General features: G+C 46.0%; 2 protein-coding genes and 1 long non-coding RNA gene across 8 annotated transcripts in view; 1 reads left to right on the top strand and 2 right to left on the bottom strand.

Moving 5' to 3' along the window:
- Window positions 1-718: 718 nt before the first annotated feature.
- On the bottom strand, window positions 719-1,934 carry LOC120453955. Its single transcript, XM_039638902.2, has 3 exons — window positions 1,441-1,934; window positions 1,255-1,382; window positions 719-1,035 (listed from the first exon to the last, which is right to left on the bottom strand). Exons 1-3 carry the CDS (start codon window positions 1,782-1,784, stop codon window positions 845-847), a joined length of 663 nt encoding a protein of 220 aa, XP_039494836.1. The 5' UTR covers window positions 1,785-1,934; the 3' UTR covers window positions 719-844.
- A 4,486-nt stretch (window positions 1,935-6,420) lies between these two features.
- The window catches only part of LOC120452881 (probable serine/threonine-protein kinase yakA), a 31,221-nt gene continuing 17,903 nt past the window's right edge, over window positions 6,421-19,738 (bottom strand). For 2 of the 6 annotated variants that reach the window (XM_039637333.2, XM_039637332.2), the window contains exons 4-9: window positions 16,722-16,846; window positions 11,816-11,905; window positions 10,107-10,611; window positions 9,209-10,032; window positions 8,360-9,109; window positions 6,421-8,062 (exon numbers count right to left, since the gene is read on the bottom strand). In XM_039637333.2, coding sequence (XP_039493267.1) covers window positions 7,520-8,062; window positions 8,360-9,109; window positions 9,209-10,032; window positions 10,107-10,611; window positions 11,816-11,905; window positions 16,722-16,846 — 2,837 coding nt within the window. In that variant the 3' untranslated portion in view covers window positions 6,421-7,519. Of the gene's footprint in view, window positions 9,110-9,208; window positions 10,033-10,106; window positions 10,612-10,664; window positions 11,386-11,815; window positions 11,906-16,721; window positions 16,847-18,775; window positions 18,929-19,738 lie in introns of those variants that run through there. The other 4 variants (XM_039637336.1, XM_039637335.2, XM_039637337.2 and 1 more) reach the window with 4 other exon arrangements.
- LOC120452883 lies at window positions 12,877-14,244 on the top strand. The gene is made up of 4 exons (XR_005616507.1): window positions 12,877-13,160; window positions 13,224-13,358; window positions 13,422-13,673; window positions 13,748-14,244. It is a non-coding gene; the product is annotated as an uncharacterized LOC120452883 (long non-coding RNA).

Here is a 19,738-nt window from a genome sequence, read left to right as displayed (position 1 = left end):
AACGAAGTTCAATCGGGTTTTTTGAGCCCCTCAGCCAGCGAAGCGTTAGCATTGCAGCTTCATTTTCAGTTTTCAGTTTTTCAGCTTTACAGCTTTTCAGCAAGATTCTCAGTTTCAATTTACCGTTAACAGCTACGTTTTCATTTTCATTGCACGTTATTAGCATTTGCAATGCCACCGTTTAGGGCAACCCTTCACCCACCGGTGTTTATTTGTCTAATTTATAGGAACGTTTGCGTTAACGCCACTTTGGCAGCTGGGTATACGGGCAGAAGAAGTAGGCTAAATAGAGCAATTGAACGGGGCTTAAAGAGATCTGAGCCAGATTGGGCGCCAAATTGTGAAATCATTTTCCCCATCTCAGATTCGCTCGATTCGGCTGGCTTTTTTGGCGGCATCGTTGTCAGATTTCTGGCGGCTGGGTTTTGTAAGCGAAGATTTCCATTTTCCATTTTCATCTTCGTTTTTCGATTCAAGTCGTTTATTTACTCCTCAAAGCCCTTTTGTCGCGGAAAAGCCAAAACATTATACGAGCAGACGAGAAGGTTTGCTGCACTCAGGTTTTCATCGCAGTCGTGTGTTGCCCCATTGGGCAACGCTGGGCGTTGGGTCCCCCGTCCATTCCCCTTTCCCCTTCACCAATTTCCCCATTTTAGCCATTTTCATTTTCGTGATGGACCTGGAAGGAAGTTAAAGTCGAGACTGTCGAGAGTCGATCTATGGTTTGTTGTTTTTTTTTGTTTTTTCTGCTGTCAAAAATAAAGAAAATAACACATATATAAACGTAGCGTAGCCGTTATAACCTGGAATTTAGTTAGTTATCTCCTGGGTATCTGGGATTAGCCTATGTGGACTTTGGGGTACTCGGCCCATCCTGGATCCCCGGCTTCAGCTCCTGGTTCTTCATGTCCAGCGAATGCTGCTGGAAGTCAGACAAGATGCGGCTCTCAGGAATGTCCGTCTCCACGCGGCTGCCCACAATGTCTATCTCGCTATCCTTCTTATCAAAAAAAATGTCTATTATGATGCGCACACCTGGGGGGAAAAAATTAATTATAGACCAATTAAATTGCGAATACTTTTCAATAATAAAAACTACAAAAAATCTTTAAACCGACAGAGGAAAGGAATATACAAGTTATTGTTGCCTACCTAATTGATATTCATGCCCTTGCCGTTTTGACTTTCATACAAGTCTTAGCTAGACATGAATATTTAATATCTTTTATCTAAATTAGTTTCAAGTTAACCCACCTTGATTAGTGTGTCGAATGGTGGTTTTGCTTTGGTAGGACGCTTGCACTGCACAGGGATCAGCTGTAAGTTCATCATTGCGCGACTGGAAGAGTGCAGACTCCTTGGTCACTCGAAGGTTACCCTCGCTGTAGTTGGATTGACTGGTTAGTGGAGAAAGTACAAGCGCAGCGGCTATACTCTCACTTTTCTTTTTCTTTATCCTCCGACAGGGACACGTTGCAAAGACTGCTACCGCCCTCTAGATCCGTCCGCTGCTCTTCCTCCGACTTGGACATGGAGCCAAAGTATAGGGACTTGGCCATCTCCAGCTCCTGGTTCTTCTGAGTGGCAAAGTTGTAAAGGTTGATCATGTCCCGCACCCGGATGGGCGTGTCCACCCGCTTGCGCCCCCCTGTCTGGGGAGTGGCCGGTGGCTTCGATTCGGAGGGGGTCTGGAGCTCCAGGTCCGGATCGATATCTGCATTCTTGTTGGAGTTGTAGGAGATGTTACTGCAGTCGTCCTCAAGGTTGATGGTGTCGGTGTTCATGGTGTTGGCGCTTGAAAGTCCCAAGCTCTCCCTAAACAAAAGAACTCACTAAAACTGCCTCGAAAGTTTCTAGTTGAATTCAAGACTTCCGATTTTTTAGTTGTTCGAAAAGTTCTGATAACCTCCCGTGTATGTGGGAAAGTAGTAACTGACTCAAAATTCGTTTCAGACAATGTCACTTGAATATGACCTTTACCTCAAGGAGATCTTTGGATCGTGTGTTGTGTGTGAGTTTGTAATACTCGTACATCATGTGGGTTCCTGCCTGCAATTCGTTAGCAATTACAGTAACGAAATGTAAATGTAATTCATCTTCGAGCTGCCGAAGACGAATCGATGGAGGGCGACCTTCAGTGCGGCAATCGAAACCCGAATTCGATCGATCGGATGATTGATCCCACAGAGGGGCAGTGATGGAGGAAGGTTCGGTGATTAGTGAAATTTGAGCCACACGCTGAATGCCAATGGAATTGTCTTAGAGCGGATTTAATGCAAGCTTTTTTACTCATATTTTCCCTATTTCAGGGTGTCTATCAGTGTGTGCGCTGTTAATATTTTGAAATTGGGTGAGCAATGACTTGCCGATGCCACAGAAGCAACATTACCGTTCCAGCAGTATCATCACTCGGTAGCTTGCCAGCGGACAGCTGGAGGTCCATTTGACACACCATCCCTACATAAAAATCCGTTTTTAAGGTCAATCTTAGCGCCAACAACACTCGACCACAGCTGAAGACCCGCAATCAGCGCTGATGGCGCGTGAGTCACCATCAGAGTGGGAGTCCTCTTGGTTCAGTCAATCGTGGCCCAGGTGACGTCGATGATGTATCGCTTCTCTAGTCAAATTTCCATTTGTGTTCTTCAGTAAATACAGCACTTTATTTCGTTTGTGATATTTATATTTTTAATTATACAAAATATATCTGGACAGTACACGTCCGTTCGTTAGCAACGTTGTATAAAGAGTGAATTGAGACTGAGTTCTGAAAAATGTCTTTGTCTTATATATATCTTAGCTAGCTCAGTTTGTTTACATTATAATTTTGCAGCCGGCCAACTGTCCAATGCTTGACATAGTATTCTTGCTGATGTAGCTTCTAAGCGGATGTGTCTGCAGTTGCGACATTCGCTTACTAGCTACAATGTTTCCCGGTTCAATAACATTGTTAGTGAATTTGGAACGATCGAGGGGGTTTCGGTGGAGAGTGTAGGCGTGGTACCGATGGGTCGGTAACTCGTGCAAGGTGTGCGGCCCAAAAATGCAAAGCTCCTATTTAAATCGTAAATAACGGGATTCAAAACGAACCATTGATGGGTTTTATTGTCACCTGTAGCTAATACAAACATGTATTGCGCGGTATTCCTATTTCGTTACCTTCTTCTAAGAAAATTGCGTTGACCGACGTTGAGTAAAAATACACTAATACAAAATTCATGAGGTAGCACTGGTCCAATTAAAAAATACAATTATTTTCATCTATTTATTACTAAGCATCCGAGCTCTATTTAAATTTAATTTCCAAAAGCTTTATTCTTGCGTTCACAGAATTAAATTGAGTAATAAATTAACATGAATTAAAGTTCTCAAACTACATTATGCTCACAACTAAATTATGAAGACAAACATTTTAATAACAACTAAAATTTCGCAACGCAGAGGTTTGCAAGACATTGTGACTAATGACGACTTGATGAGATGATAATACATTGCAGAGCCGCCAAAAATTAATTGTATGTCGGTGTGGGAGTTCTGGGTCCCCGTGATCGACATTCTTTGACTTTTAATTCTTACATATCACGAACTTGGAATTCGATTCTCAGCTTCCCTGCTCTGCTCGTTTGTGCAATTAGCCGCGATGTCAAAGAGGTTCACTCCAGTCATGGCAAAAAGAACAGTGAGAAGGTGTGGGACCCACATCAGAATTTACACACCGAAATACGTATGTACATATGTATGTAGGTGTGTCATCATCATCATCTCGGGCTGTGATTCCATTGAAGGTCGGCGAGCCTCTATAGCGGCTACAAACATTCGTATCTGCCATTTATGCTCACTGTATCTTCTCTGCCTCTATCTCTGTCTCTCTCTCTCTCTCTCTCTCTCTCTGTCTCTGTCTTTGTTTGGCTTGAAAACCCCCTGCTTTCCACCCACTCGGGGACGGGGACTGGACGACTACACATGTTTAATTGCCAAATTGGTGCAATTCCACATAATTCATGCCAATAGTCGGAGTCGTTACTCAGGCAGTTCTCCTCTCGCAGAGCTGATTATTTGACTATTTGACAAGGTCCCCGGCTTTCGGTTCCAGTGAAGAGCTTTACGACTGAGCAAATAAAGGCAGCCCGTGGGGGCAGATTCACACGTTTATTAAGAGTTTATTCGTCGTGCTGCGAATTGAAATCGAAAGTGGAGCGACTTAGCGCACATAATTGATAACAGGCGAGTCATATGGAAATTATTGCGTATACGCAAAAAGACTCAACGCAAAGTGCTAAGAGGAGAGGTAAACACCTCTGCCCCAAACGACCAAAGAAGTAACTCGAATGATAGCCGCATCCGGTGGTCACAAGCAAAGTGGAAAACTCGTCAGCTAGCTGCTAGTTGCTACAAATTTGTCAAACCAACAATGCAGCAAGGTCGACGGAGTTCGCAGAGTCCACTGAGCGATGATGATCACGTTCGCGTCCGGCGTGCGGTCAGCTCTGCCATATCATTGACCTTAAGTGACGAACATCAAGAGCAATGAATAAGCCAAGATTATCACCTTTGGCAGCATTTTATTGCACTTACAGAGGCAGCCGCCAAAATCGGATTTGAAGTTCAATTGCAGGCATTTCCGATGCTCGATGGTCCAGCTTCCTCGACTCCACTCTCCAATTTGATCTCCATCTCGATCTGCGACGGACCTACCAAGACGCCCATGGCACAATGTACAGCACGACTATTAAAGGTCATGCTCCAAAGCCAGCACTGCAAGCAGCATTGGCAGCACAAAGATGAAACAAAAAAAAAGAAAAATTAAAAAACGTTAAGTAAATCAAAGTAAACAAACGGCGCACTTTGTTAATTGTTGAATTTATTTCTATTTTGGTTTGAGTTTCTCTTTCTGCTGTGGCTGCAATCTATTAGAGAATGATCTCAAAAGATGCGTCAATCGAAAGACTCAAGACACGAACTGGCCACCAAACAATAAAGTGACCGTAACGATCGTAGTTAACAAGCAGTATATTTGAATAGTCATACACCCAATACAAGGTGGGGAGGGTGGTCAATTGTTATTGGGTCGGCTATTTTAAATCATATTGACACTTTGGGCGCCTCTTCAAATTTCCCAAGCAGAGCATGAGCATCGGCAATTTGTTGGCCAACTGCCATTCACTTGCTGCCTCTACTTCGGTCAGGGGTTGTTCTGAAATGCCAAAAAGGTAGCATACACAGCTATTGTTTCCCATTGCGGCAGGTAAACTACGAGTACATGAGCGCGACCTTCACTTGGCAATGGAGGAGGAGCAGCTCCTAGCCTCAGGTTGCCCGGAGGGCACCCAACAAATCCAAGTCAAGTGCTCGGCAGCCTCTTCAACAATGAAGCCATCAGATCGACAAATATCTTCAATGTGAATTTGGTTCAACGGTTCAATTGTATCGCACATAGGAACTGGTGTGAGTGATTAATTGGTTTGCTTTCGAGGCCCAAAACACACACTGGATATGTTTGGTCTTGGGATAATGCGAATGAGTATGGCTGCAGAATAATTCATTTAATATCGAGCGTAAACAACGCAGCCCACATCGGATTGCTTGGTATTCAAGTTGAGTTTGGGGCGCTCCCGCTTCGCCGGATGATTATGCCTTTGTACTTCTTATTTAGTCTTTAAATCTGCACCCAGCATCTGATGAATGCTTTCCATTATCCATACTGCCAGGAAAATATGATTGTTAGGTGTCAATCAAAACTTTTGTGTGTCGCGTGTGTGTGCCACGTTGTCGTCGTCAATTAAAGACAGTAAAGTCCCCAATTAACTTTGGAGATGGTAATGGCTTGCGGTTGAATGGCAATTGCTCCATGGAAAATGGTGATTTACTATTGTTGCGCCTTGGAAAACCGGGGCGACGTCAGCCATCTATTTACTAAACGAATTATATTGTAGGAAGCCCTTTTTTTACGTAACCGATTTCCAATTATTAAAGTAAAAGTTTGCATTTGTGCCTGATAACAGGTTGTAAATACTCCCTTTACTAAAATGTTATATTTAAGTCATCCCCGCTTTTCTCAAAAACTTATACACATTTCTCTCTTAAATATATAATTTTGGTTGTAAATCAACGTGAGCAATGCAGCTTCATCGTTTTAATTTCTTTTACCAGACTTTTGTGGCATATTTTTGGGATTATTTTCTACATGCCATATTCGTGGTATACTCATAGGCAAAATGCGCAGCAGCTCTCAATCGAGTTACAAAAGCCGGCCTTTTAAAATATACCGGTTATGAAGGTCAATTTATTGGTATAGAAGCTCCTTGACAACAGATTTGAATTAGACGCAGTGTAAGTTTACCTAAATTTGCAAGAAAGGGATGTTGAATTGAAAGACCATCAAGTAATTCGATTATTTTCTAGATTTATTTCGCTCTGATTGTTTTGGATAGGCGCGCATTACGTGCACTCGGGATTCTTTTATAAATTTATAATTGAGATTTTATTAAATGTTTCGTTTATTAGCTGACAGATTATCTACAATTTAAATATATTTTTTTCGAATACATATTCAATTATCAATGTGTAAGCTGTGATGCTGGATAGCTCATACATTACTGGTTACCAATAGTCGGTAGTACAGACTACCTACAGTAATGCCTGCCGAGTTGCAAAATATTTATATCATCAAGGGGTATCTCATGATATTTGTTTAGTTTATAAGTAAATGTTTTTATGCGGGCGACTAGAAATTCCAAGAAAACTTTAAACACACAATACAATATATGTATGCGGATATATCCGCTTACTGATTAATTTAATTACTTGCTAAACGATAGGAATCATGAAAATTACTTTATCTTGCTTTACTCGTTATGTCTAAAGTTCAATTAAATATGGATACAAGCATCTGTTATTCACTTAAATGCTACTTAAGCACTCTTAATCGCACATGTTTAGGCATTTATTTCTCACTCGGATCGCGAGTGCAACTAAAATGTAACTAAAGTTTGGCGCTACAAACCGAAGCCAATTGGATGGATCGTATTATGCTAAAACGATAAGTATAAGTTAGAGAAATCTTTGGTTGTAACTACAACTGAAATTGAATGTCGAAGCTAACCGCTATCTACCCACGATTGTTTGGGATCAACGCGGATTGGCTTCGTAACTTTGTGCTGGTTAAGGTTGCAGTACCCATACCCGGATTCCCTGGAAGATTGGATACGGCTATTACGGCTGTCATGGATTTGTTGATGGGCCAACCTAGTGTCACATACAATACAATGTATCTATAAATTATCACAGTAAAATAAATAGAAATTATTTCTGCTGCGGCTGCGGCTGCTGCAGTTTTCTGAGAATCAACCAAGGAGTGGGTGGACGAATGGCGTGCGCTGGCTATATCCATTCGTAGCTGGTTCAGATTATGGAAGATACGATAGTCATAGTCCACATTTTGGCAAAACTGTTGAACGGTTCCCTTCCTCGCTTCCTCGATTCCTCTATTCCTCGCTTCCTCGCTTCCTCCCTGCACCACTCACTGGTTCAGCAGCGTGTTGGTCACCTCGGAGAACGAGAGCAGCGGACTGCCATCGGCATACGTGCCCCCGGCGGTGGGCGGGGCATAGGCGAGCGCGGTGTGCGCCGTAATGTTCGCCGGATAGAGCAGCTGATGATGCGGATGGTGCTGCGAGTGGTGATGTTGCTGTTGGTAAATTGCATGGTGCTGCTGTTGCAGCGACTGTTGCTGTTGCAGGTGCTGCAGGGGCTGTTGCTGCTTGGATGACTTGCGGCCAATGCTGCTGACGCCTCCACCCACCTCCTCGGCGCAGATCACCAGTGGAGCGGACACAATGGCCAATTGCTGGTACGGAACATCCGATGCTCCTGCTGCTGAAGCCGATCCATTCAGCAAGCTGCTGACCGCCGGCAAGGCGTTGGGCGAGCGGGACAATGTGACTGGCGGCGGCGGCGGTGGTGATCCTGATCCTACTCCAACCAGCTGGTGGTGCAGCGGGTAGCCAGCGAGCGATTGCTGCTGCGGCTGCGACTGCTGCTGATGATGGGTGGTGAGAATGATCTAGGGAGGATCGTTATGGTTAGTAGTCAGGCGAGAGAGCACACTTGGGTGCACTGAAGTGGGTTTCTATTGGTATCAGAAGAAGGTGAGTGGTTGTGGGTGAGTACATAGAGTGCGAGTGCTTCATTACTGGTGCAATCTATTCATCTTCTAGCGGTGGCCGTGGTGCAGGTGATGCGACTGGGCCGGAACATGGCCACCGCCGCCAGCCGACGGATGGTGCGGGTGCGGATGCGAATGCGGATGATGGTACGTGAAGTACTGCGAGTACTGCGTGTAGGAGGCGGGCGTCCATACCTCGCTGCTGTGCTGATGCGCCGTCTCGTGGTGATGGTGATGATGGTGGTGATGATGCGAGTGCGGATGCGGGTGGGCGTGATGGTGTTGTTGCTGCTGCTGCTGTTGCTGCTGTTGGTGGCAACTGGATGGGTGCACCGCCTGCTGATCTGTGCCCGTGCTGGTGAGTGAGCTGCTAGGAGCGCTAACATTGGAACCAACTCCTCGCTGGGATTGCTGGAGCTGCTGCTGCTGCTGCTGTTGTTGCTGCTGCTGTTGCTGCTGCTGCTGCGGAGAGGTTGTGTGCGAGGATGCGGAGTAGAGGCCAGAGTCATCATGCTGCATCTGGTAGCTCTCCGGCGTACTGGCACTGCCCGACTTGCCCGGCAGCTCCTTTGTCCCGTTCCACTTGGCCGCCGTTGCAGGTTCATGATCGTTGTTGTTATTATTGGCGCTAGCATAGCCCAATCCGTTGGCTAGAGGTGTGGATCGCTGTGGTGAGCCAGGGTTTCCCGCTCCACTTCGTCCGCCATGAAGACTATTTAGCGGCACCCCACTCGAGTGCGTGGTGCCCCACATCAGCACCGTTTGACGCTCGTAGGGATCCTGACCCACTGCGGCTGCCGCCGTTGTTGCGGCCAACTCTACTTTGGGCGTCACGCTTCCGACTCCGTTGGGCGTGGCTCCGCCCACGGGTGATGGTCCGTCCGAGGAGCATGATATCACCTCCATCACCTGTGGTGAAGACTTCGGCGTCTTAAGGGGAATTTGCTGTAAGGAAATATCGCAATATTAATGGTTAGAGTTCCATTCTTCGACACAAAGTTAAAGGTATTTAATGGGTATAGCAATGCCACTGACTTTTCTTACCTGTGGCGTAGATGTTGGGCTTCCATAGCCGCTGCTGTAGCCACTGTAGTACTTTCCAGTCTCCTGCCACTTCTCGTCCGCTTTGGAGGCTATGGCGTATCCGTCGTAAGAGAGGAATCCATTAGCCACGTAAGCTGAGGCTGGTGCGCCGGAGTGCGGATAATCCGTGTAATAGCCGCCGACGGCGCCCTGCAGCCGGTACTGATGGAAGAGGTTCTCGCTGACTGGGTAGAAGGCGTTGGCCGGCATGGAGCTGCCCATGTAGAGATTGTCCGCGGCACTGGCATACGGCGAGGTTGTGTACATGGGATTCAGGTTGGAGTAGGCAGCGGCCACTGCAGCTGCCGGATCGGGCAAGTACTCCACGGCCACAGCCGGAGCAGGGGACCCCACCTGGCCACCGAGTGGCGAGGTTTGCTGCGTCTGCGGTTGGTTCTGCTGCTGCTGCAGCTTGCGTTTGCTGCGGCAAGTGGAGAGAAAGTCGCGCAACTGCGTCTTGTAGCGGCGATTTGGACGCGTTGGCGTCACCGGAGGCGGCAGGGCGTGGGACGTGGGAGAGGTGCTCGGCGGTACTACCAGCTGGTCCGCCTCGGAGAAGTAGGTGGACGCCAGTCCCGTGTCCAGGTAGCTGACCTTGAAGTCCATGGTGCGTTTGCCCAGCAGATCGTGGCCCTCCTCGTCCATCAGCTGGCGGTGCGTACAGATCACAAAGTCAGGCTTGGAGTTCTTGTAGACCAGGCGAGAGCTCGTCTGCAGCCACTGCCACTCGCCATCCTTCTTTTGGTAACGGTAGGCAATCATGCCAGAGGCACCCGTCTTCAGAACTACAGAAAATCGGAAAACAAAACTTTAGTTTAGTTTCATGTATTCAGATCTTTATGCAGAATAGTGTACTTACGCTCCTGATGGGCGCTGGCCACGTAGGCCAGGTCATCGTAGTGCACCAGATCGTAGCCACCCATGTTGACCAACTCGGCGTCCGCGTAGCCCAGGATGTGCTTGCCGCGCTGGTCCATCGATACCAGGGAGAAGTCCAGCTTGTGCTTGGACTTGAACATGTTCTCCTTGTGCGGGATTTCCAGCAGGCTGGGCGGCCCGAAGGGCGTGCAGTAGGCGAAGAGGGCCAGCGGCGGCTCCTCCGTCTTGCGGTTCTGGCCATGTAGGACCTTGATGCGGCCGCGGATGTCCAGGCGCAGGAAGCCGCTCGTGTTGTCCAGCAGGCAGCGGAAGCGGACGGTGAAGCTGCGCTCCAGGTACAGCGCCTTGTCCGGCGCCAGGGTCTCCGCCAGCTGCATGCTGGACATGTCGGCGGGCAGGAAACTGTTCCACAGCAGCTGGCGTTGCAGCTCCTCGCGGTCCTCCGAGTGCACCAGTTCGTACACCGACTGGTGGACGATGTCCGACTGTGGAGTATTGATATATTGTTATATTGATATATCGGCCAGGGGTCAGTCACCTGGGGATTCTTATTGATACTGCTCTCACTCTCACGCCGCTTCTCAGGCGCTCTCTTATTCGCCCGGGGTTTTCGGGGCGTATAAATCAAAATGCGCGCAAATTGAAAATGCGCCCCATGTTGGCCACAAATTGAGACATAAATTCTGCACGCGCCAGGAGCAGGAAGATTCGCCTGACGGGGGCTACAAGGGATTCCCCCCTCCATTGCTCCCTGTCCCTGCCATTCTGCTGCCTTTTTTCTGTGCACACCAGAAAAGCAAACAAACCCAACTGATTTTCTCGAACGTTAAGCCGGGCTACGCTTTTAATTGAGCTGCCAAACGGGGCGTGGCAAGTGCCGCTTTACACATTTACAACTAAATTTGAAAAAAAAAACAACATAAAGGAGAAAAAAGAGAAAACAAACTCGGGCGGATGCTAACTACAATTTCAATTTCCATTCGACAATAAAGTAGGCAAAAAACTACAATGAAGGTGTACCCCAAACATGCTGCCGAAGGAGCCCGAATTCAAATCGCAATCGCAATCGCAGTGCCCGCATCGGAATCAATCTGGCCACGCCCCGCTACTGCAGCTGCGGCTGCGGCTGGGAGATTCAAGGGGAGATTCCCAGCGATTGCGCAATCTGATTTTAATTTACGATCTGTCGGTTCCGCGAATCGATTCAGGTCCCCGTTCCCACTGAGCATGGCCAGCGCAGACAACTTGGCCGAGGACCAAGAGCCCCAATTGAGGTCTTGGATTTGGGTCAGAGTATACGACAATCAGGATGGATGCCTAATTCCTGTTCAATTTATCTTACCATAATACGTGAACCTGTAAATATTTTCTTGTTTCTTTTTCTGCTTTTATTTTAAGAGAATCATAATATGTTCAGGTGAAATATCCCAATAGACCGATGCGTTTTACAAAGGCCAATAAGAAACTATACTATGAGATTTGGGTAGTAATTTCTATTTATGTCCCCCGGCGATTCTGGGCCAAAGTGTTTTCCTTTCTCAAACCGCTTCCGCAATTCGGAGATTGACCCAAAAAACAGACGGACAAGAGTTTGTATGAAAACCGTCGGCAATTAAAATCAATCAAAAAACGGGGCGAATGAGAACGGATAGTCTGAGGGGCCAGGGGCTGGTAGCTGGTGGCACTTACCTGATGAAAACCCAAATAGCTCTCGATGCTGTGCGTGGCAAAGAAGACTTCGCCTTCGCATGTCAGTATCATTAGAAATCCATTTAGGGCCTGCAAAGAAATTCAAAGAGAAATGGTCGACGGGTCAAAATTAAATCAAAACAAGAGAGAACGCTATAGTCGAGTTCCCCGACTATCTGATACCCGTTACTCAGCTAGTAGAAGTGCAGGTTTGTGGGCGTTAGAGTGGGCGTGGCAAAAAGTTTTTTGGCAAATCGATAGAAATTTAGACGACTAATACAAAAATGAAAAAATATCTAAACATTTTTCAAAAGTGTGGGCGTGGCAGCTTTGGGCGGTTTGTGGGCGTTAGAGTGGGCGTGGCAAAACGGTTTTTGGCAAATTGATAGAAATTTACAAGACCAATACAAAAATGAAAAAATATCAAAACATTTTTCAAAAGTGTGGGCGTGGCAGTATTGGGCGGTTTGTGGGCGTTAGAGTGGGCGTGGCAACATGAATCGACAAACTTGCGCTGCGTCTATGTCCCTGGAGTCTGTATACTTAATCTCAACTTTCTAGCTTTTGTAGTTCCTGAGATCTCGACGTTCATACGGACAGACGGACAGACGGACAGACGGACAGACGGACAGACGGACAGACAGACGGACGGACAGACGGACATGGCCAGATCGACTCGACTATTGATCCTGATCAAGAATATATATACTTTATATGGTCGGAAACGCTTCCTTCTGCCTGTTACATACTTTTCAACGAATCTAGTATACCCTTTTACTCTACGAGTAACGGGTATAACTATGAATTAAATATGTGTTTCTTTTTTGGTCGATTTTCGGTGTTCTACTCAGACAAGTGGATAGATCCGAGTATCAATAGTTAGATGAATGAATCTTGGAGATGATATGTGATGTGTATGTGATGGGTTGGCAAAGGTGTAATTACAGTAGCTGCCACGGCTCGTCATATTTGGTGAATGAAATGTTATTGATCGAGGCAGCCATAGGCATTTCGAAACACTGAAAAAAACGGCTTGAGTTTTAGGACAGCAATGTTTAGAGTAACAATATTATTCTATGCGTTCTTCCAGTGACCTGCACCGGGGCCGCCCCTTGGAATGAACTCTGTTTTGACCACATCAGGAGCTGCTTGAATGGGAGCCACGATGGCGGCGCTTAGGAGCCACAATAGCGGCCAAAGTGTAATCAGTGCCTAAGCGGCTTATTTCATCCGAGCCGATCCCAGTCGGATCTGGAGTTCCACATCAAACACCACCAGGAAATGGCTTGCAATTAAATCAATGAGTTTCAACTGAACCGAGCGAGAGAGAGTGAGTGAGACAGGGGTGAGTGAGGAGGAAAGAGGGAAGGGCGGTGGATTTTGGTGTAATTGCAGGTTTCCATTCCAGTTCCCTCCCCTCGAAATCCCCAGATGAGCCATTGTCATTATCTATTCGGATATGCGCCTTCAAAGACTTGGCGCTGCTAACAAGAAAATGAAACGTGAAGTAAAAAGCAGCAGAAAAATCATGCAAAAGTTTTTGGTACGACGCTTCATTGTTTTGTTTATTATTTGGCGCATTATTGTTTTTGATTGCATTTTAAAGTCGGGTTTTATGGACTGCTAATGGCGGCGACGCATGCGATTCTCGACTGGATCCGATCTCGACTGGAACTAACCTAACCGTTAGTTAGCCGGCCCAATCCGACCGAGCGACGTGTGAAGTGAAAATGAGAAGGAAAACTGAAACTGAGCTGAACTGAAACGCTGACCGCTCGGAAAGACAAATTTGCCAATGCTCCATTAGTGCCTCCGTGGCGGTGCGGTCGTAATTAATATAACCGAACTGAAAAAAACTGTAAGAAACAACACCGCACACACAACAAATACTGCGCGTAATTAATACGGGCGTATTTAAATATCAATTTGCAGCCACCATATCGAGCTGCATACGAGTACATCGAAAGGAAGCAGTCCCCCCATTTTGAGTCGGAGAAAAATGTGCGCGATTGCTGCTAATTACAGAGCAGCAGCAGCAGCAGGTCGCAGGATTGGGCACAGGGGAGCCGAGGTATCTGGGATCTGGAAACTGGGATCGGGAATCTTGATTCTGGTCGAAGATGGGGCCAAACAGCGGGTAACTAAGCCACTCCTTGCGAGAGTTGGCATTAGCCGACATAAATGCTAAGTGGCGTCATCATTTAAAACGCATCAACAGCCCGCAAGGATGTGGTGCTGCCATGGCATACATATGCTGCATGCTGCTTGCTGCATGGTGCATGGATTGTCATCAGGCCACGCGGACTGGTCGGGCATCAATAATCGTCATAAAGATCTCCAACGGTAGCCAGCGAGCGGAGAGATATGGTGAGATACTCAGCGAGGTTACTTAGTTTGCGAATACTCTATTTCCATGTAGAGATACCCAGTGGGTGGATAAATTGGGAACAGTGCGGGAAATTGGTATCACTTCTTCCCAAATTCCCAGCTCCAGTTCTTCAGCTTTTCGCTGGGTTAAGGGCTCTATGTGAGCTCTATTTAAAAGTAGCCTAGTTAGTGCTTTTTATTAAATACAAATTAAAGAGTCTAATCTCATAAAGGGTATCAGAAATGTGGTTTAAAGTCCTGTTAGCTGGTAGTTCGTTTCTTTTTCTTAACCATTTTGATTGTGCTGTTCTCTTTTCATTTCTTGCGGCATTTTACCTTTTTATACGGCCAAGAAAGATTTCTCCCCACAGTCTAATTGTTTCTGCGCCCCATCCCTTTCCCACCTGGCGGCACATCGTCGCTCCCTCTCTGTCGCTCCCGCAGCTACAATTTAGACAAGCTCGTCTGCGGCGTCTTCTAATGCGATTTTAATAATACCCGCCCGTCTCTATAGTGGGGGATCCGGAGTACAGAGGCTGTGAGGGGCATGTGGGCATATCAACATATGGGCATGTGTGTGTGTGGGCAAATCTGGCATTTCTGTTGTGAGATTTGATAAGTTGGCAGCGATTATTTTATCATTTCCTAGCCAGATGCAGGAAAGACTGTCGAAGGGCGGGGTTGTTTTCAGCGGGGAGGAACCTTTCTAGTTTGGCCAATGGCCAATTTGCCCAAGCTTGTCTACATAATTGCTTAATAAAGCCCACCCCCAGCGGCAAAGGCAGACCATCACCAAGTGCCCCGCCAGTTAATATCTTCGGCGGATCTGCCACTAAACCCTGTTGCATGGAAAGTTCAGTTCATATCATGTTGGCAAGCAAAGTGTTGAAAGTGTTTTACTTTCAGTGAAAACGGAAGACAATTAAATGTTGCGCCAGTGTGTGTGTCCGTGTGTGTGTGTTAGCCCTCAACTAAGCTGCGTGACAAAATGCCATTTTCTAATGATAATATGTGACCCATAATAAACAGGAACAGCAACAGCAACAGCAATAGCAATAGCAACAGCAACAGCTGCAGCAAAAAGTAAAACCGCGCGGCAACAGGTAACAAATACCCGAGGTATTAAAACTAAATATGCACACCTCATGGCGACGGCCCCCTTTTTGGCCAAAAGGACTCTTTCGTTGTGAGACAGACTAAAAATATGCACGGAAATGCACAATTGTGCAGTTTTGAGCTCGACAATTAGCTGCAGCCGGGAAAAGGGTGGTGCAGTCGAGTGCTTTTTTTTTTGGCTTGCATTCAAATTCGCCACTCACTCGCGGGCCACCCTGCGTATACGTAATGCAGCCTAACACGAAACTGCAACGTGCATTGCCCCACTTGTGCCGCATACATGTACATACATATATGGTGCATACCGCGCACTCGGGCGGGTGGTTACTTTGGTGGACTTTGACATTGAATTGTGTGTGTGGAGTGCAGCCGAAAAAAGCGGCATATGCGATAAAAAAGGAGGTTGTTGCCGCTGCAAGTGCATGTTGCACAATTGCGTGTGTCTGTCTGGGCGGAGTGATGGGTGGTGCTGTGGTGGAGTGGTGGGGAGTGGTGCTTTGGGGGTCAGGGGGCAGTGTCAGCTGTGGCAGCACCACTCGCCCGGTGGCCGCCTGCTCCAATGCCCGGTGAGCTATGTGCGCATTAAATTAAACTGTCATGACTGTGACAAGTGCATATGTTGGCGCCTCGGACAGTGCAACAAACAAATACTATACACACCGAGGCACACATGCACTTTTAATTCAGCAAAAACATGCAACTGCCCCAAGGCGGCGACTGTGGAGTGCAGCGGCAAGCGGAGGGGGGAGTGTGCTGTGCGACAATTTAATTGGAGTATTTTGGCACATAAACTTGAAATGCATAATTTTATATGTGTGCTCCACTTCGGTGCAGCTGTTGCACTTCAACATGATAACTACTAATTAATTGTACTGAAATCGTAAATCAAGAATTATTCGTATTGTGTATGCATACTAGGTCTTGAATCAATTTATTGAATTGGCTAAAGCTGTGTTGACTGAAATCTTCATGCAAATAATTTTAGTTTGATTTTAGAGATACCTATATAGTTTGGGTTTCATTCATAAATATTTAATTTAATTTAAGCAACTATCGTTTCCTGAAATTGATCTGCTTTCGCGTCTAGTGCAAGACCACTTTTCAATTAGGTTAATCAATTCCAGAACTTATTAATTGCAGACAATTACAAATGACAGAATATTAGTGAGAAAGTGGACTTTCCCAGACCTTTACCACCGCCAGTCGATTGCGTGCCCAGTATTTATCAATGGAAACTCTCTCGGCTAACAAGACGCTGATTGATTATTCCCCTTTACCCCCAGCCACCTCAATCAGCAAAACACACCACGTATCCTGGGCAATGAAGCCATCAAGCAACACACTGATGAAGACAAATCGCGGCGATTGAGAGGATGGATTGATGGGGGAGGGAGGGGTTCGTTCAGTTGGACTCGGAACTCACCTGGAGGAACATATCACCATCCAACAGGCCGTGCTCGAAGGCGCCCAGTTCTCGTGTCCTGTAGCCTTCATGTGCGTGTATGTGGGGCAGGACTCCGTTATCCTCCTTATCCTTATGCATAACAACTGCAAGTTGAAAAGTAGAGAGAAATGTACAATTTACAAACGTCAGCATTCTTGGCCATTTTATTAACCATAAATATTTGATATTCACTTAAAAGACTGAATAAATTCGAGGAAATTGCTTGGCCATAAATAAGCCACTCAATTGTTTTACAAAGCCACCTTACTCGAGAACGAGGAGGAGAACGGGCTGGCATAACCATAGTAACTTCATAAAAACCCAATATATCATAGATATATACAGTGATGGGTATGTGTGCCTGTCTCAGCTCCCCGAAAATTCTCGTACAATAAATATTTACGGCTATGGCAAAGTACTAAAAATTGTTTATGGTGTCATTGTAATATTTTATGAGAACTTTCGCCCCCCTTTTGGACCCCCACCCCGCTGAATCCTTGAGCTATTCAACCCTAGGACCGACGACTAGGTCGCCATTTTGCCTAGGAAAATTTCATTTTATTTTCCCCCCATCCATTAGTTTTGTTTATTTATTTCTTGGCGGCGGAGTTTTAGTTTGTGAGAGCCGAGCGGGTTTTTATAATAAATTTGTCACAAAAATTGATTTATGTGCGATAAACGATAAAAGAAATGAAACTTCATATATTTTCACAATATTAGTAAAATGTTTTCGGGCGAGGAGTTCATTTCGGGAAGAGGGTGGTTAGGCTAAGAGTGTTGTCCTGGCCAAAACTTATGCCGCGCCAGCTGATGTCATAAATTATGATTTTTATCAACGCAAATGGGTGAAATAAAAAATGTTGAAGCGAAATAAAACAGCGGCTTAAATAAAAACAAAGGCAAAGTTAATTTACGCATGGCAAGCCTCAAGGAAAATTTCCCCCGAACTTTCACCCATGTGCAACCCCTAAGCACGGGAAAAACTCTTGGAGTTTGGCTTCAATTTCAATTAGCAGGTTAGCATTCCAAACCCCACTCCACTCCCAGCTCACTCCCAACCACCTTTTCCTGGCCAGGCTGACCAAGCTGACCAAGCTGACCAAGTTGACCGCAAACTGGACCTGCTTGTCGCCTGACTTTAATCTCGGCCTTTTTGACCTTTTTATCAAATTAACAAAAGTGACTCGCTCCCGCTCCCACTTCCACTCAGTAGCAAGATTGTTCATTTTAGCGAGAGTGCGATAAAACAAATAGAGGCCCCTCCCTCCTTCGCCTAATGTGGCCCAAACAAATTGCATCATGTGCGTGTAATCCTGGCGTGATCCTTTACAGCCACTTGGCCTAGGACGTGGCCGTAATTATTCATAATTTAATTAGGCTCAGTTTACATTCATTTCGTAGCTTGTCGCTGCTTTTTATGATTTCTGGTGGAATATTTTAATTTTTTTGTACGTGCATAAACTCATTTAATTAATTTCTGCCAGGCGGTTGGAGAGATTTGGGTTGGGTTAGTTTTGGCTCGCTTTTCCGTCCGGTGTTTCGGGTTACAAAATCTGTCATGGCGCCCTTTATTGCACTTACATTGTATTATTATTACATGGCGTATAAACCAAATTTACGACAAATTCTCCGCATTCTCCGCATTTTCTGCAGCTGTTTTCCCCCATTTTCTCTGAGCCAACCATCCATTCCATCTTTCGAAGGACCCACCCCCTTAGAGTCGTTAAACAAACGGACGACCATCCACCGTGAACCGTCGGCGGTGGATGAAAATCTTGGGCTGCGAACGACCGGAAAAGCGCAAAATCTCGGCTATCAGGGTGGGGCATGCAGGTCACAAACTCTCCGCACCGCTCGATGATGTACACACATAAAAATGGCGGCGTTGGAAAACCCCACCCAAATGGCCAAAGAGAAAACCCAGACAGAGAGAAAGACCAATGTGAAAACAAGTTGGGAAATGGCAGAGGAAAAGCGTGCGCAGCGAGCGAAGAAGACCCGAAAGATTCTCGCCCTAATGACGTTGCACTTACGGGACGGGTCGGCACCTCCAGCTCTCGGACATTTTCCCCGCTTTTCCTCATCATTTCCTTCGCTCTTCCAAAGGTGGCGTCAATTATGCTCAGGCTGGAGCGGGAGATGGAGCTGGATATGGATATGGAGCTGGAACTGGAACTAGGCGTGTCCGGAGCTGGTGGCACGGCTTGGCGCAGAATAATAAATAAAGTTTAAATTTTCTGACATTTTGGCAAACATTTTCCGTGCCGACAGAAGCAAATATGTCATGGAAATGTCAAACTCATCAGCGGATTTGATTGGAAAACTGACAGCCACGGTGTTGGTAGTACATACATATGTATGTACATATATCCCTAGGTATCCATAGCCATCCACACAGAGCATCGCAGCGGCACCACCAGCAACCATTGGCAGCTGTCTGGAGTGACAGCGCTTTTTGGATGCACCCCACGGCCGTTTTGGGTCAAAGGTAAAAGGTTAACGTGTGGGTGGGGATAGTTGGCTCGATACAAGGTGTTAGTTTGCAGGTTCGGCCGTTCAGTGAATTTCCGTTTGGCAGGGGAAATATTAAATAGGAACCGATAAATAAGCTGTCTGCTTCGTCAGGATAGATAACCGTAAGGAGGTATGGTTGGAAATAATAGACACATTCTATTTCAAGGGTTCATTATAGGAATTATAGGAAAAATTAGCTGCTTTTCCAAACACATTGCAATCCATATTGTGATTGATAACATATACATAAGTTCTTTGCAGCTTTGTTTTAAGAAATTTAAAGAATATCTTTCATTAGGTACAGTGGTACAACCCAGCTTACTGCAAGGAATTTAAATTCCGTAGAAAAATCAATTTCGTCTGTTGAAGGTTCAAGCGTTGAAGAACGTGCGTACGCAATCACAGAAAGCGCCATTTAAAAGTAGCTACATCGTTGGCTGGACTTTAAATTGAACTAGGCCTTTAGACAACGTATCTTTTAA

The sequence above is a fragment of the Drosophila santomea genome, chromosome 3R, assembly GCF_016746245.2.
Source record: "Drosophila santomea strain STO CAGO 1482 chromosome 3R, Prin_Dsan_1.1, whole genome shotgun sequence".
NCBI lineage: Eukaryota > Metazoa > Arthropoda > Insecta > Diptera > Drosophilidae > Drosophila > Drosophila santomea.
The sequence above is the reverse complement of the archived record's forward strand: the minus strand, read 5'-3'. Positions and strand labels throughout refer to the sequence as shown.